Source organism: Caloenas nicobarica, chromosome 17 (assembly GCF_036013445.1).
Source record: "Caloenas nicobarica isolate bCalNic1 chromosome 17, bCalNic1.hap1, whole genome shotgun sequence".
Classification (NCBI taxonomy): Eukaryota; Metazoa; Chordata; class Aves; order Columbiformes; family Columbidae; genus Caloenas; species Caloenas nicobarica.
Window position 1 is genome coordinate 749,141 of NC_088261.1, and position 18,182 is coordinate 767,322.

Sequence of the window (18,182 nt, forward strand, 5' to 3'; positions counted from 1 at the left end):
CATTGTAAAAAGACACCTAAGATAGGATTTTTGATGGATTCGAAACACTCCCTTTCTTCAGCTTTACTGCTACGAAATGATGCTCATGGAATACAAACACACGAATCCAACAGTCAGGTTTTACAAAAACTAGTTCACATTGAAAGTAATACATTTTAGGACGTGAACATTGACCATCTACAGTTGAGTAAGTTTGTGTCTGGAATGAGTTAAATGCGGTTGCTGTACCACAGGGATTTAAGGCCAGTTTCTTTTTTCTTGTAGACAACCCACTTCTACAAACAAGTCATGATCACCTGCAATATCCATCTTCAAAGCAATTCCTCTACTCTTTCCCCATAGCTGCAACAATTTCACTCTGCTCCTCATCCCCTGCCTTAGCTTGAGAGCTTTAGAGCACTCGCTGGCAATTCACTGCAAGGGGTGGCACAAAACTAACAAAGTTATGAAGATCAGAAATGTCAAGACTGTATTACAAAGAACAGAAAAAGGAAACAAAGAAAGAAAAAAGCCTCTCTGAAAAGCTGGTATTTACAGCATCCAATAAAGACGCTGAAAACGTTGCTTTGTGTTTGTGTACAGCACCTGCTTTGATAGCAGGAAAATAGTTATTTATAGGAATATGCTATCAGGTCACATATCCCCAAGAGAAAGGTGCTAGGAAAGCACCAAGATCTCTGAGGAGCTCATTGAGGGAACAACTAGAACAGCAGCTCTGCCTCCTGCTGCTCTCAGACCCGTCGGTTCCCGCTCCGCTCGGTCCCTGTGAGCCCACTGGCCGGCGGTGACACCAGCGGCCGCGGTGACAGCAGCGTGGCGAGGCTGTGGTGACAGCGGCGTGGCGAGGCTGTGGTGACAGCGGTGTGATGAGGCTGTGGTGACAGCGGTGTGACAAGGCCGCGGTGACACCAGCGCGGCAGGAACGCGGGCACGGCCAGCACTGCAGAGTCCACAGCCCTTCACCTCCCAACCATCAGCTGAGGATAAAGAGACAAGAGACCAGGACTTGAACCAAAAATCACCAGCAAAAAATTATATATAGGTACAGGGCAAAAAATAAGTTAATAAATTTAATTTGGAGAGGGGAAAAAATATCAAGGAGTATCTAGTTTGGCTTCAACTGTGCCGCTAAGAATTACATGATTCCAGATGTTTCCGTGAGAACACCCAATCATTTAGGATTCTTTATCATACTGTATAAACCATGGCAAAAAGCTGCTTCTAGTACTCTTAAACCAAGGCGCACGTCTTGCTCCCACAGCAATGCCAAGGCCTTCAGTGCAAGGACTCCGGCTCCAGCAGCGGTTTGGCTCCTGGCTGGTGGCCCTGGTGGCCAGTGCCCCCTTGGCACTCACACTCCGCCTACATCATCACCATATAAATATACATCTCATTATATTTAGGAATTACATTAAAAGTTTTAAAAGAGTCTGACATAAAACATATCCCAAAAAAAGTTACTTTACAAAAACTGTAGCTTCTATTTACATTGCAGGCTAATCACTCTAGAAATAATAAAATTTTAAAGAGTAAGAGAACTACAGAAAGGATTAATGAAACAATCCAGACTTGTAGTTAAAATGTTTTCAAAGACAAGTCTTATCTCAAAGAATCCTTGCAGGCATTCAGCCTTTGCAGCTCCGCATTAGAAGTCTTTACCAAGTCTGTGTCACTTGATGGCAAATTTTCAAGGTGGAGACTAGGCCAACAGTAACTTTTTCTCTCTCTGAATCCAGGTCAAAGCATACACATTGTTCTGCAGTTTCAACTGGTAGAAAAACAAGTTTGTGACTACTCCGTGGCAATTATTACACAGAAACAAGATAATGAAAGAATGTTCTCAGGGGTGGTGTGGGAAACTGCTGATGGAGTTTGTTCTAGGAGAGATGTGAACTTTCCCTTATGTTTATAGAAAATACGTATAAATTTACCTCGGGACTTATCAGAAGGGGGGGATTTAATAGGATTACTTTCCAGGTTTTTCTCATTAGTCAGTGAACTCTCTTCCTCAGTTGCCTGACTCTCTCATCATGCGGGCTCTGTCCAGAAAGCCTTACTCTAAGATACGTGACAACCTGGTCCCACAAGCATTTCAACTGCTCACCCAAGTGTATTTGATATATACTTTTAAACAAATAATGCAACTCAAATTTGATACCCAATATGCCACTTCTTCAGTACACAGTATTGCAATAGATCCATAATGCCGCAGTTTAAAATAAAACTACTGATGTTAATAGGTAACAGAGTTCTGCTTTTGCCTGGCAAATGTTAGAGGCATTTTATACTCTTGTAATAACAATCATTCATATCTTGGCATATCTCAAAATATATTTGAGCACTGGATGAAATAAAACGTCCTCTAGAAAAGTTCACAAACACAAAAGACTCCCAAGACTGAAGTGAAAGGGCAGGGAGATGCTGTGCAGTTACCAAAACCCTGATCTGGGCAAGGTCTGACCACATACACAAAGTTTACACACAGGAGCAGGCCATCACATCCAGCGTATCTGTTCCCTGCAGAATTACTGATGGGCAAGGAGCCCCACTAAAACATGACGAAAACCGATCGCCAACACTTAACGGTCTATTAGGTACAGACGGGAGAGGTGAGGAAAGCATGCACACTGTGTGAAATCATTAATAAAACAGTACGTGTCTGCACACTTAATAATAGATTTTTTAATTGAAGAATAAAAAGGAAATGTATACACATGTACTGAATTGTCAAGCAAAGCAGCTGCTTTAACAATTCGACTACGATAAGCACTCAGATCCAAGTGGGAGAGGCCCAAGATCAGGTTCCAGACTCTGCAGTGACCTGGCCTCACAAACACGACGATTTCCCCCAGTCCCAGACCGCGGAGTTCATCTCCCAAAGCGGTTCCCGACCGCCAGCGGTGCTGTTCACCAACGCCCACAAAACACATTTGAGAGCTTTGTGACAGTTCTTAACGGAAGCTAAATTATTCAAATGCCAACTCACTTTGTGCTCCTTGGGTAGCCGCGCAGCCAGTGCTCCTGGCTGGGCTCGGAGCTCCACCGCGCAGGGCTCGCTGTGCAAACAGCTGTGCTGGCACCACCACCCAGAAAGCGGAGAATAAGGAGCTGAGACAAAGGGGAGGACAGGCAGACTGCCTTTTCAGTAACAATGACAGCTCAACATGTGTCAAGTGTGATCTGGGTCAGTCACGCTGGCTCTGTGCAGTCTGTCAGGACAGGGGTAGGTGGCATTAATCTCTTTAAGGGCTCTTGGACACCACATGAACGGCTGCTCTCGCCCACCATGAACTGCAGAGAACCCGCTCAGACGGAGCCTCGCGCGCAGGTAACCAAAGCTTGCTGGTTTGAGGACCCCCATTTTTCTAATTTTACATGAAGTTTTTCTCCCCATGTGCCAAGTCTGAATTGAGAGCCCATGCTGTATGTTACAAACCGCGTTAATTCGCGTCCCCTTGCAGAGACAAACGGAGCAGTGGCTAATTGAGCGGTGTCATTAAAGGGAGCTAGGTTCTGGTTTTGTTGGATTTTTCACAACAAGAATTTTAGCATACACACTCCTGCAATTAGCATGGTATTATAATGTGGTTTACCCTCTGGCTGTACATGCATTGTTCAAGAGATGCAAAAGCTGATACAATCTCATTTAAAGGAGATACTCATAATCATTTCAGCTCTAACTTTTAAAGGAAAAGCCACACACAGATAAGTTACGAGAAGGAGGAAAACGTGACAGCAGTGCATCGTGCACTGCAAACACCCGCACTGGAAGTTACTCCAAAGAGCCGGGTCTCCCCAATACAGATCCGTGATAGGTGGTCTTAGATGGACGGGATTCATTCAGGGCAAGAAAAGGCTGAATACAAGCTGACAGGTTTAACATATAGATGAGTCTGAGGAATACCTACATTTCCCTTTCACTAAACGGCATTTCACGTGAAAGGGTTAAGCGACCTGCTCCTCACGCACTTCACAGTCAGTATCTGCACAGCTCCTTCTGCACCATGCGTGTCCTACACAGCCTTTAATGGTGCCTGCTAATCACACCCTCAAGCACGTGTGCCATTATCGCTTATTCTTTAAAAATCAGAGCTAAAAGCAAAACTGATTACTGCAAGAAATCTGTCTCCTTCAACAAAAACTGATTCAGAGTATCTTACTTAAAAGAAATGATAGAAAATTAAAGGGATACTGTTACGGTTAATATATTTTAAAATGTTTAATTTGTCTTCCTTCATGGAAGCTTAAAATTGAAACTGTTTTCCAAATCAAATTTATTTCCCCATTTACACAAAATTTTCTGGCTACGCTTGAGACCTTTTTATTTACTTCTCAACTGCCTATATGAACCACAACTAGAGTAAGTTATTACACTACGCGAGACATTTATTTGGATATATTTTTTAATTCTATAAAAGTAATTATTTTCAGTCATTGGCGCAGCTCTGCAAGGTCTGTGATGTTGATAAATAAAAACATGCCCAATAAACATACAAATCTCCATGTATTTTCGTACTTCTTTCTGCTTGATTTTTAAAGCATATACCACAATACATGGACTATTACACTCCTGGCCCATTCACTGGCCTCTGTTCCCATTCCCAGCAGCCAGCCAAGGAAAACCCACCTAAGAAACCTGTTCTGCACGTCCAAGGAGCCTGCAGGCTCTGGCACGGTTCCTGGTATTTCTGCACCTCCAGAGCAAAGCAGGCCGATAAAGTCCCTTGCCACGTCCCCTAGATTGATCCCTATCTGTCTTGCACGGGAACGGACATTAGAATCACAGAATTTCAGAATATTACTTGAGATATCCATTGAGCTTATAAAGCCCTGTAATTCCCAACACCAACATTTAACAATGGCCAAAGGAAACACTAACCAGAGACCTTTCAATTCCTCCTCTACCGAATAACCCACAAGTAAGAGCAGAGAAACAAACTGAACAGCACATCTGACAAAAGTTCTCCTAGCGCTGCCTCTCTCACAGACAACACAGCTTCTTCTCATCGTGGCAACTTGAACTGAAGAAAATCCTTTATATAATTTGATGACAGTGGTAAAGAGCCCAATTACATTAACAGCATCTTCCCCGTCATTGTGTACGAGGCAGCTGGACATCAGTTTTTCTGCTGCTTGCTCTGTACATTTTACTCACATAAATTATTGTGAACTATAGGTATTTTTTTTTCCTGTGTAAAGATTTCTATGTCATCAACACCACACAGTCATTCCATCTTTGAATTACTGTCAAACAGAAGGGACATGTCAAAACACGAGTGTGAAATAAACTCAGAACCTGTACAATCCAGAAGTCTAGAAGATGCTTTAGGGTTATGGTATATTTTTGGAATGTGAAATACGTCCTTTTTATTTTAGTATATGTTAATGAAGATTTAAGAAAGACCCACAACCTTGGGGAAAAAAAAAAATGGAGATAAAAAAAAATCAGGCTTATATTTATGAAGAGGGAGTGTGAAGAGCCATCAGGCCCCATTGCCATGGGCCGGTGCAGTGGGTGATCTCCAGCGCTGGAGACATTCCACCTGTCTCCTTGACAGCCCCAGTTCCACCGGAGCCATAACCACTCCTCTTCATTAGATTCCAAGGGCAATTTCAGAAATATTAAGATATTAGGGCCAGACTAAACCAGACAGGTAAATAGCACCTGCGAATGAACAGCCTGCTGAGAGCGATACGGAATGGTTTAAAACTCTGTCCTGTCTGCGACAGGCTGAACGTGCGACCAATGCAATTTCTCATCTTGTTGATAATTCTATGGGAGATAGTTTGGATTACTACTCAAGTGACTGAAATACTGTAAAATTTGCAAAATCTAGTTTTTCTGGTAAAAGCAAGTCTTTGCCTGTATATTTTTTTAAGTTCTCTGTCTTTTAGATGAGCTTTAAATGAGTGAACAGTAGCATAAAAAACGATCAGGTGACGTGCCCAAGACAGAGATCAGAGAAAAAGCCACAAGTAGGTCAAGGCTGGTCCCGATTCTGTCAACATTCACCTACTTTTCTTCAACTGCTTCAGAAAACAACAAATAAGCCAAACCTACAGAACACAAACGCTTTTCTCCTTCAGCAGGTGCAAGGAAAGCCGCAGTTCAGATGAGCGGCTCGGCTCAGTGTGTCAATGCGCTGCTAGCAAAAGCACAGGGCAAGACCTTCATCCTGACTTTTCAAACACAACCAACAAATAGGCTCAGAAAAGCACTTTGATACCTTGAGTTATCTGTAATAACTTAAAAAACAAATAAAACGTACTTCCCACTTCATAATTAAAAAGTGCTTTTGGTTAAGCTGTTGTATACTACTCTTACTCCCTTGAATTAAATCAAGTGACCTATGGTGAAACATTTTTTAAAATACATCTGTTTGCCTGCCAGTATTGTCTGCGCTGTTGTCTGTTAGACAATGACGCCCGCGGCCGCGAGGGCCGATCGGCGCTGACGCCGTGTCCCCAGACGTGCCCTCGGACGCCCTCTGGGCCACACGAGACCGGCAGAGACGGCAGCTTCCAACGGCCCAAGGGTTACACCCAGAAAGAGTTCCAGCAGGTCTTAATTTCGTATTTTTTTGTTCCAGCTGCTGATCCAAATATTCGCTTGCGAAGCAGCGTCAAGGGAAGATGAACGCCTGGGGACACTGCCGCACCAACGTCAGCTCAGGCGGGCGGGCTGGCACGGACGCGGCTGTGAAACCGCATCCTGGGCACAAAACACTCAGAACATCACGGGCAGTAACAGTGCATTGATTCAGTCAGCTCAGAACAGTGAGAGGAATAAGGGATGAGGAAAAGCAGAGTTTTCCCTATTTAAATTAACAGAAATTATGATGTACGAGATTCTCTCCCCACCAATTTGAATTTAGGTAGATGCTAGTTATTATTCATTCTGTTGATTTCACTTTCAGAGCTGGGTATTTTTGTTGACACAGCCCTTGGTTGCTTTTGCATTTGTGTTTTGTTTTGTTTTTTCCTTTACATATGCTGAACTACAAGAAAACATAAACAATTAAACTCCATTGTCCTCTAACTGTGCATCATGTTAACACGATCCATGTCCAGAACGATGACCTCGAGAACACGTGCCTGTAACAAATGAGTGGCAGATCTTTGTTTTCCAAGACGTCGCCTGCAGCCTGTGTCTGTTCGTGTTTGTTCTGGATACATCCTCGCAACTGCAATACGAATCGTGACTTGAAAAATGCTAATTGAATGGAAGACGCCTCACTTTTGTTAAAAACAAACAAATTTTAAAAACTGCACACAAACAGCACCTGGATGCCAAGTGCTCTAGACGGTCTGCATGTATGATCTGTGCAGTATTGCGTTATGCATATTAATTGTATGAATATCACGTCTTTGCAGCCTCCAGACAGCAGCGCCATACAGATATGAAAAGGGTACAAAACGGACTCTGATCAAACTTCCTGTATTCCCTTTAATAAACTTTAACAAGTCAGACTCTCTTCTCCTTAATCCACAACTAGACTGGGTTTTGAGTCTCCCCTGCAGAGCTCAACAGGTGCTGGCACAGATCTTGGTAATTTCTTCACGTGGAGGAGGTTGCTCATTTCTGAACACTGCCACTACCGTGATGGAATATATTTTGCTATTCATAGACAAATATTCTTCAATAGTTACAAGAACTTATATTAAATAAAAAATTAAAATGCATTATCTGAAATTTTAAAAAATGATACATGCAACAAAGGAAAGTCAGCAGCTTTTTAGAAAAACCTAATAAAGTAGAGCAAAGCCAGAGTAACTATTTGACCATCAATCCGTTCAATGCCATCCTCGGCTTTCTTGCTCCCATTAAGCAAAGGCTCTATTCTGACAATACCTGTAGCTCACAAAATGAAGAAAACTATAAGAGCACCGCCTGGTGGTACCAGAATAATGAGGAAAAATATGGCCATGAAACCAGGAATGGATTTAGGATTGAAATCTGGAATAGCACCATTCCAAAATGACAAGGAAACTAAACCACCAGTTTCTCCAGTGAACAGTTTTTTTGCACCTATTAAAATGTGTTTGCATATGAATGGGGGAAAGAAAATCCTTCTCCAGAGTGCAAGGATTCCATGTTTTCCAGTGTATCTTGTCCACAAAATTTCTGCAAGAGTTCTTGAACAGAAAGCTCTTAATTTATTTTTTTCGAATTGCACAAAAATATCATCATACCATGTTCCAAGAAAAGAAATAACAGACGATAATTTATCTAAGTACATACTCTACAAAATTATTCTGCTGTAACCACTCTGGTGTTGTATCCAACACCATAAACAGCATAAAAATTCTACTCACACACACATGTTTCCAAGCCTTTATAGAAAAACACCACATCAGGAAATTAAAGAATGGTACTACCAGGACACACCGATTTTGCTATAGCCTCATGATTAAAGCTGGAATTCTTACTAAGCACTTTTAAACACTCTGCATGGCCACGTTCTAAAGTCAGCCATGGAAGTGATTTAATGTCAAGGCTGACATGAGCCTGCCTTTATTTATCCATCATTCTCACATAGCACAATTAAAACGTATAGCTTTTAATTGAAAATGAAGTCCAGATTTTTCGAGTGCTCTGGTGTATGAACAGCCCTGCAGGTCGGTCACAGGCCGTGCTCTGGTGTATGAACAGCCCTGCAGGTCGGTCACAGGCTGTGTTCTGGTGTATGAACAGCCCTGCAGGTCGGTCACAGGCCGTGTTCTGGTGTATGAACAGCCCTGCAGGTCGGTCACAGGCCGTGTTCTGGTGTATGAACAGCCCTGCAGGTCGGTCACAGGCCGTGCTCTGGTGTATGAACAGCCCTGCAGGTCGGTCACAGGCCGTGTTCTGGTGTATGAACAGCCCTGCAGGTCGGTCACAGGCCGTGCTCTGGTGTATGAACAGCCCTGCAGGTCGGTCACAGGCTGTGTTCTGGTGTATGAACAGCCCTGCAGGTCGGTCACAGGCCGTGCTCTGGTGTATGAACAGCCCTGCAGGTCGGTCACAGGCCGTGTTCTGGTGTATGAACAGCTCTGCAGGTCGGTCACAGGCTGTGCTCACCTGTGTTCTCTCCTCTGCGCAGTTTCACACCCTCCCATACTCCACCAGTGCCCCTGTACCATGTTGTGTGCGCTCACACTTTACACACCTGAGTTCAGTTCAACACAACTGTCATTTTTTCTATGATTACTGAAACTCCCGGTAGACAATTTGCAGAAAAATTACAGAACTCTGAAGCCTAGAAAAATGTGCTGGCAATCTGATGGATCAAGGCTATTGGTGCACTCTACAATATAGAACCAAATATTAAAAGTATCAGAACCCCCATCCTGCACTTCCAGTGAACCCATGGAGCTCCCGCTCCCCCCCTCCAGCACACACCTGTACAAGGGCATTTTGGAACCGGTGACACAGGAGATCTGCACCGCTCCAGTGGTGACACCAGTGCTACCGACTCTGGTCACCGCTGTCATGGACACTACAGCTGCGTTACCTCCAAACATTCTTTAGTACTGCGAGAATTTCCCAGCTTCACAGGTAACCGAAGGCAGCCGGGCTGGCATGTCTCCAAGCTACGCCTTGGAAAACTGAAACTATAGTTTGTTTACAGAAAGTGATTATATAATTGTAAATACCTGGTACTAAGCAACAGAGAACAGTCATTGATCACAGTCATTAAATAATCTATTACAGAAAGTTAAAATGGACTTCAGCTATTAAGTAAATATCGAGCATACTACATACTTGAATTTCAGAAACAAAATCCAAACATTTTCAGATAGACTACTCTCGTAATAATATTTATAACTTAATCTTTAATTGAGTGTTTACTGTTAGATTCTAAAGGTTACAGAAGAAACTGCAGTAACTGACCCAAGCTTCTTTCTATTGAATTCTTTTGAACAGAAATAAATGGGTTTTCAGTAAACCCCAGAAGCTGTTCTGAGTACAGATCCTACTTTTTACCTTGCTTCTCATATTCCAGAAGGATTTAAACATCTAAATTGCCCTGTATCATCTCGTTCTCTGTTCCAAGGACTTCCATTTTTCAACTAATTCAAAGTAGCCAGTTCTATTCTCAAGAAATCCCCAGAGTCAGGAAACATGCACAGAAATTCTACCAACAGAAATCTAAACACAGCAAAGGTATAACTGACAAAGGTAGAAAAAACCCCGCCAAAACATAATTCATTCTTTGTCTCAGTAGGAATTCTATGTGGATCAGTTAGAACAGTCCTGTAACATATTCTTGGTTCTAGGAAGTAAGGAACATTGCTTCAGCACAGCTTAAGTGAGCGCTGTACGAGAACGGAAGCGCCGGCAGGAGCCGGGAGCACCGCGGAGCCCCGGCTGCCCCTGGCTGCCCCGGCTGCCCCTGGCTGCCCAGAACCCGCGTGTGAACCCACGAGAAGCTGCAGCGCAGCCGCAGGCTCCACCCAACCACGTTAACCCAGACCGTGCGAGAAGATTGTGGCATTCCCTGTGTGCCATTTCCATCTTCCAAAACAGAGGGGGGAACATTTATCACATTCTGTGTAAAAAGAGGACTCGACTGCTCCATTGCAACTCTTCTTACAAAGAAACCAAAGGTACGCTGTGCTCCAGTCACCAAAACTTCCATACAAAACCCCTGGGAGCTGGATCTCCCGGGTACACAGAATCCAGTAGGAAAGCCACTGCTCTCTATTTGCTTACAAACAACTCAGACAAACGGGACTTCAAAAACTAACCCTCAAATACAGAACAGATGGGTCTCCTTACATACAGGAGCCTACAGAAATAAAATACAATACAACCTAAAATACAATATAACTGCCCCAAAGATCTCCCTCCATCATAAAACTCATTCATCTCTGCTCAGTTTTGCAGACTAAGCCAGCTTCTCAGTTCTCTTACTTTCTAACAATTTACAGTTCTTTGTGGAGTTTTTTAATGTGCCATTTTAAAAACCATCACAAATTATATTATCAAATAAACACGAATTCAGTTTAAGCTCTATACAACCTTGAGCAAGCTTTTCTCATATGAAAAGCTAAACGTTACGTATTCCAGACCAGAAGGCAGAACTTTCCAGAGGATTAAAGATACATGAGACCCAGATACAACCATTACAAGTCATCAAAACCCACTTCAAACATATCCCAAAGGCTTCCTTCTACTTCACCTGCCCAAAGCTATTTTCAGTCTCAATCCCATGGTTCCCCCAAGAAATGCAGCAGCCTCATCCAACACACACACTCATCACTCTGATCATACACAGCGGCTGTGTGTTCTCACATCTGCACCCACGTGTACACACCAAAGGCATCGGTGGACTTGGATTAGTGACATCTACAATTTAAACTCTCTTAAGAAAAGGTGAAAGAGTATGTGGGGGGGAGAAGGGAAAAGAACATCTGAAATATGTCTTCTAAAAAATCAGCATTAGATGGCAGTGCCAGTCACAAGCTGTTCCGCTGCAACATAAAGAGACGATGCAGAAGGTGCCCCGTGCTCCGGCTGTACCATCGCGTGCACTTGTACCTGGACACAAACAACTTGGCTTGAAGGGACCTGGGAAACGTGACCTTGGCGTAATTCACAGTGAACTGATTTATCCAAAACGGTCCTCGCCCAACTTTGAGAAAAAAGTGTTATTCACATTCCTTCCTTCTTGCATCATCTTCCAAGACAATAACGAACAATCCAGTACATCACTTAGATAGAATTTCACTTAATTCCCAACCTCTAATGTAAATGCAGGGAGTTGTTATATCCATTTCATTTAATTCAGCACATTTGGGGAACAGTCATTTAAACATTAACAGAATTTTTCTTTTCATGAAATTTGGAAAAAAAACCCCAACTTAAACATATAAGCTTTGCAAAATTTCCTATATAAAAAAACCTGAATAAGGTCATTGTTCTACTGTATTTCTTCACAAACAGAATCCAATTTAGATAAAGCAATCCTTTAAAAATTACTGGCATAGCTATTAAAGATAATCACCTGCAGATCCTTGAATTGTGATGTAAGAGTGAAACACAATACGCCCTCAGCTCCGTAATGTCCCCATTGCCAGAACTGCCTCTGGTGCCTCAGGCAGCCTCATGGTTTCCTCCAAGAAATAACTGGATAAAAACGACTTAGCCTCGTGCTTAGGAAATTACTGCCTATCTGCATCAGACACGCCAGACAACAGAAAAACTCGCTGAAGAATCACACAGAAGGTGGAGGAGGGAAGAACGCGGTGTGGCTGCGGGGCTGCGGGCCCCGCCGGTCGCACCAGAGGGGACCAGACCCCGCTGAACCAGGAAAGGCGACGGTGTTGGACAAAACGTCATCCCTGAGCGGTCAGGAAACTGTAACGGCATTTCTGTCACAGCTTCTAACGGAAAGGGCTTGCAACAGTTGTCCACCTAAATGCTCATTAACTCAGGACATCTTCCTAATGTTCAAGCACTGTCTTCCACTAACAGGTGAGTTTTGAGGGACCGGAAAAAGATTATGATACAAAAACCTTTAGCTTTGGAAAAAATCTCTCACGCCAAATGTCTTTAAAAGTTTCGTAAAACAAATTTTCATCATTCATCTTTTCTAAACTTTTCATCATTACCAGACTGGACTTTTGCATTATTATTTGCATTAGCTACGCAAAACATCATCGCGGTTCACAGCAATACTAGACATCAGAAGGGGAACTTATCCTGCAGTTATTCACACTTTTTTGAAGCTGTAACATCTTTTTTTCCTAATATACAATCTAGCAATTTTGTCCAAAACGAATTATCTATATTGCATACTTGCTCAGCATGACACGTTCCTTTAAAGTAAGATTATCGGTTTATCCTAGAAACGTCTTTCCTACTGCTGCGCTTAGTATCAGTTTAGTGATAAAACCCTCTTAAAATAGTTCCAGGGTTCAGGCAACAATCAATTGCATAAAATATTATTTTGATTTTTATTTAGCAATGACTTTAGTGATTTCAGGCCTTTGAAGGCGAGGAACGAAGGGTAGATTTAGGATAAACTATTTCTGCCTTTAAAAGTTATGGGAGCCTGTATGTAATGTCCTACCTCAACATTAACAGTCAAACTACTGGGAACCTTGTACTGCTGTTTGACTTCCTGAATAAAATGTATTAGAAGAAAACACATTAAAAATTATGCTACAATTTAAAATTGTGTAAATCAGGACTTTTTTTGGTAATCATATACTTTTTTCTATTGTCATTTGTAACAGATTTCCCACAGAGATGCCTTTTAACGTAGTTTTGATAATAATAAAACAGATTGCTTGATTTCACAATCTTTGACGAATGACAATAACTTTTCCAAACCAGAGACACATATAAGACAAATACAATCCCCACACACCTTCCAGAGCCTCAGTTTCTCACTCCACGATAAGATAACCCGACCAACAAGGCATTTTCACAGAATCTCGGCAGCAGCATTAACAGCTTGAACCAGCCACAAGAGCGATTCCACAGCCCCGTGGGCCCCGAGTCCTGCAGGGAACAGCTGGAGGGGTTCATGTGAACCCTCACACCAAACCCAGGAGCCTGGCCAGCCTCACCAGACAGCTTTTTATTATTATTATGGTTATTATTTTGAGGAATCCCACCAGATGGCAGTAGCACGTCTCCCCAGGAAAGCAGGGAGCAGTTCTGCAAAGGACAGCTCCTTATTCTTAGAACGTGCACAAGACTTCCAAAAATCACACTGATGATTCCAAACGTAGGGCGCAGAGTTTGTTGCTGAAACTAACATCTGGAATTCTTTTTCCAACACTTTAAGAATGTGTTAACCGTGAATACTTAGGAGCAAATGGCTTTGTTTTCAGCGGATTAGGGACACAACTTGCCTCGTGGCGATTTGCCACACCAGAGCTCATTCAGGCAAACCTGCAGAACTGGGGGAGGTACCTGCTCATCTTCTCCTGCTGCAGCAGCTCCCGCTTTGGCCCAGTTCAGAAACACCGAGCTCTGGTACTGCATTAATAGACAAATGGATAAATATAGCAATTTAATGCCGATTGTTCGAGAGATTCTTTTCTACCTTGCCAGCTTGGCCTAAGTTCACTTTAAAATCTGCGTGTAGCCAAAGGAGATAAGGTGCCATGGCCAGTTGATTTGAAGTGCAGCAGCGAGCAGCTGGGCAAGGCAGCAGCTCGTGTGTACAAACCCAGCAACTCCAGCCTGCGGGAGCTCATCGTGGAAATGCTGAAGCACGATGCTGCGGCTCTTGGTGAGGGAAACACTCCAGCAGCACATTAGCTACCCCAAAACATCATAAAGTACCAGACAAATGAGCTAATGACAAATGCTAATTCCACTGCCAAGTCAAAATCTCTTGGTGAGCTAACGGGAAGCTCAATACCACACATTACTGATTGCTTATTAGCCCAACTCCACTGCAGGGTAAGTCGTATCTTTCTAGACAATGCAATGACACATCTGAGTCACGAGATGAAAGACGACTTCTTCAAACACTCCAACTGTCTGTAAAATAACATCCATTTCCCTCAGAAGTACATAGATGAACTTTCCAGCTATCTGCCAGTGACAATACATGCTCAGAAAGAGAGATAAGAAACAGAATCCTTACTGAAAATTAGCTTAGACCTTACATACTGAAACTCTACGTTACACTTGTACCAAAGTATACATTTTTCACGCCTAAGTCAACTTAAACTATAAATATCCAGACCCACATTTATGTTCAGCTGCATTATCTCGGGCAGCTAGAATTAAATTACACAGGCATTCTTTCACGTTTTGAATGAAATCTAAAGTGCAGTTTAGCTATTGCTTACAGACTCTTCACTTGCAGAACTCCATATGAAATGCCAAAGCCCAACAGCAACCACTGAGCAACCCATGTGAGCAAGAGGAACCGAACTCAACCGCTCGCACCGTCTGCGCAGCCTCGCAGCTTCACCCAGGCGACCTGACCTCCAAGCTTCTGCTTTTACTTAACACCCTCCCTCTTTGCTTTTTTTTTTTTTTTTTTTTTAAGCTGTTGTTATCTTGAAGTAAACGCTGCAGCTACAACTTTGCCAGCACAGTCCCACTGGGGGCAGTTGCGTGGTCGGGGTCTGGGTGGCCACTTCACCACAGTTCTACACAGTGTCAGCCAAGAATAGACCTTTCTTTCTACACTTCTTTCTTTCCCCCCAGCATTTTTAATGATATTATATTTAAATATGCAAGCCTGACCTTTTATTCTACTGAATATTACGAAAGCAGATCTCTCTCTGCACCTTATTATTTTGCAAATAAAACTGAGAAAATAAAGACCCAGGAAATAAATACATGTAAACAAAATGCTTGTAGAAACGATAACAAGGTCTGACCTTACATAACAATCTGAATTTAAGCAAGCTTGTAACAATTAAGTTAAAAAAAACTCCATACTTTATCAAAAAATATATGAACAAATGGAAATAATCTTTAGATAATTTTTACAGCAGATTTCTTGTCAGTTTTCATTCTTTTTTATCAACTTTTTTCCCCTGTACCACAGCAGGAACACAGCAGTGCTAACTGTACAACAGCACTCCTCCGACTTTGAAAACTCAGCATTTAAATTAACTCCCTAGGCCTTCTGAATTCAGGGACACCGGATCGACCGTAACATTAACCCACGCCTAGCTTGTGCAGCTCGCTCAGCCTTCTTAGAAAACATGATTTTATTCCAAACACGGCTCTGGTTCTGAGTGACCAGCTTTAGGGCTGGGATGGAGCGATCGATCCCGTGCCTGGTTCTGAGGCCCGTCCTGCAGAGCGCTCGGGCACGGCCTGCAACCCCCCCACATACTTCTAGCTCAGTAAAGTTACAGTATGGACAGTAATTAAAGCGAAACTGCTTAAGCACCACCGCAAGTCCTGTCAGCTAAATGCTGTGGAAAGTTCTGCAGGGACATGACACAGTTGCACACTTCAAACTTTGCGTTTGCGATGCAGGAAGTGTGCTGCAACACACGCTCCCGAAAACACCACCAAGGCAGCTCTCATGTTTCTAATGAACATTTCAGAATACAGTAAACTGACAACCATTTATTAAAAAAAAAAAAAAAAACAAAAAACCAAAAAAACCCCACCCTCATGCCAGCTTTGCTTCAGTGATCCTGAAGGGCAATAATTACGTACATTATGTTTAGGTGGTCACAAAAGGTATTAGAAGAGATTATGCTCCACTGACAGAATCCTCTGAAATAGCGGCTGGGGGAATAAAAGGGCTGCAGGCAGCACTACAGCGAGACAGAAAATCGCATTTACATTTATGAGAGGAGAGCAAAGTTCAGATATGCTGTTTCAGGCAGCGTACAGCATACTAGCGCAGGTCAAACAGCCTCCTAGACAAAGATCTTGACAGGTGACTGAAGACGGAAGACATTTTCATACGCTTTTAATTTTTAACTCTCAAGTCAGGTCAAAACACATATTCTAATGCTCATTTGTTAACCTGAAACTTTAGGAAGCATAGCTTAGCATACTCTAATAAAATGCACAGAAGGTACATAAGCACGTTGCATTTGTCTTAAGAGACTGCTGGTGCGGCCTGTTAGCCAGAGCTTGCTCTTCACCACTCTAAACTCATTCTGCCAACAAAACCAAGTGAAGCCAACTTTCTAATAACAGAGAAGAACCAGTAAAAAAAATTGTAGCAAGCAGCTTTCTTGTATTCCGATTCAAATGACAAACCCAAGAATGAATTATGATCTGGTAAAAAATGAAAAAAATCGGTTCGGTTTTTGTTCTTTACTCACCAGACAACACCAAAGGCTCCGTATCCGATAGGTCTGTCCGGCTCAATGTCCAGCTGCTGCTGTGGATGTTGTGAGTGCTGATGATGGTGCGCTTTGACCGCAGCAGCTGCTGCAGCTTGTACCTGAGCTGGGGCTGCCGCGGCTGGTCCAGGGGCCTGACCCGGTGCCGGTGATGGGAAATACGGCTGCTGCTGCCCTGGGTTCAGCATCGCCGCCGCCGCGGCCGCCGCTGCCGCGGCCGCAGCTGCCGAAGAGGCATGCTGCTGTACGGGATGGACCGCGGCCGCAGAGCCGGGATGCAGGTGATGCTGAGGGTGGTGGTGGTGATGGAGGTGAGGAGGAGGGAGGTGAGGAAGGTGGTGGTGATGGTGGTGGTGGTGACCTGCTGCTGCCGCAGACGTACCGCCATTGTAAGCCGCCATCATTTTTGCGTTGGCTGTTGTGCCACAAAGAGACATTCAAAAAAATGCCCTTTGATTGGATAACAACTGGGTCAAGCTGTCATTTGGCCATAAAAATGAAATCTGCTACACTTTAAAAGAAGTTGGGTTTCATCATACACGGCCCACCTTTAAAAACATGGAGCTCAACTGGCCTTATCTCTTCACGAAGCCAAACAATTTGGAGAATCTCTTCATGTGTGCGTGAGTGCACGAACCCTCTTCCCCCACGAGTCCGGCTGTTGTCGGCTACTGAAACTCCATCCTTGGGCAACTGGCTTGGGTTTGGTTTGGTTTTTTTCTTCACTTTTTTTTTTTTTTTTTTTTTTAATATAAAGAAGAAATACAGTGATCAATCCCTCCAGAAGGAGGATTTGGAGTCTCTCCCCTGGAACACCCTGAGTGCACTGACAAGCCTACCCCTGCCATTCCCACATCCTCTCCATGTATCTCCTGGCACCTCCCTGAGCGCCCAGGCACCTCCTACATCGCTCCCTCCTGCCAGGCACCTGCTCCCTCAAACGCAGCAAAAACAACTCGGGAGTTTGCAACTTTTCCTGGAAGGCCTGAAACACACACAAGCACCCAGAGAAAGTGAAGGGGGACGGAAGGAGTGAGGGGAGGAGGGCGAGGAGAAGCGGGGGGAGGGCGAGGGGGATGAAAAGAAGATAAAAATAGACGGGGAAGGAAAAAGGCCGGGGAAGGGAAGGAAACAACGGAGGGACGAGAGGGCGAGGGGAAAAAATGGGAGCGGGGAAAGTGACAAATGAATGACAGGGAAGAGCGCGGGGCCGGGATAAAAGGGGCGAGGGGGAGGAGGCGGCGGGGGCGCCCTGACAGCCTGGCGGGCGGCGGGCAGCGCTCCGCGGGGGGCGCCGGCGGCTGCACCCCCCCTCCGGCGGGGCGGGAGGGCCCGGGGCCGCGGGGGGGAGGGGGTCTCCGCTGCGTGCGTGCGGCAGGCAGAGGTGGGGGCCGGCGGGCGCTCAG

General features: G+C 43.9%; 1 protein-coding gene across 3 annotated transcripts in view; it reads right to left on the minus strand.

Moving 5' to 3' along the window:
• NLK (nemo like kinase) overlaps nucleotides 1–18,182 on the minus strand; it is a 34,491-nt gene that overhangs the window by 16,182 nt on the left and 127 nt on the right. The window contains exons 1-2 of one of the 3 annotated variants that reach the window (XM_065647012.1): nucleotides 17,325–18,126; nucleotides 16,756–17,191 (exon numbers count right to left, since the gene is read on the minus strand). In XM_065647012.1, coding sequence (XP_065503084.1) covers nucleotides 16,756–17,180 — 425 coding nt within the window. In that variant the 5' untranslated portion in view covers nucleotides 17,181–17,191; nucleotides 17,325–18,126. Of the gene's footprint in view, nucleotides 1–16,755; nucleotides 18,127–18,182 lie in introns of those variants that run through there. The other 2 variants (XM_065647010.1, XM_065647011.1) reach the window with 2 other exon arrangements.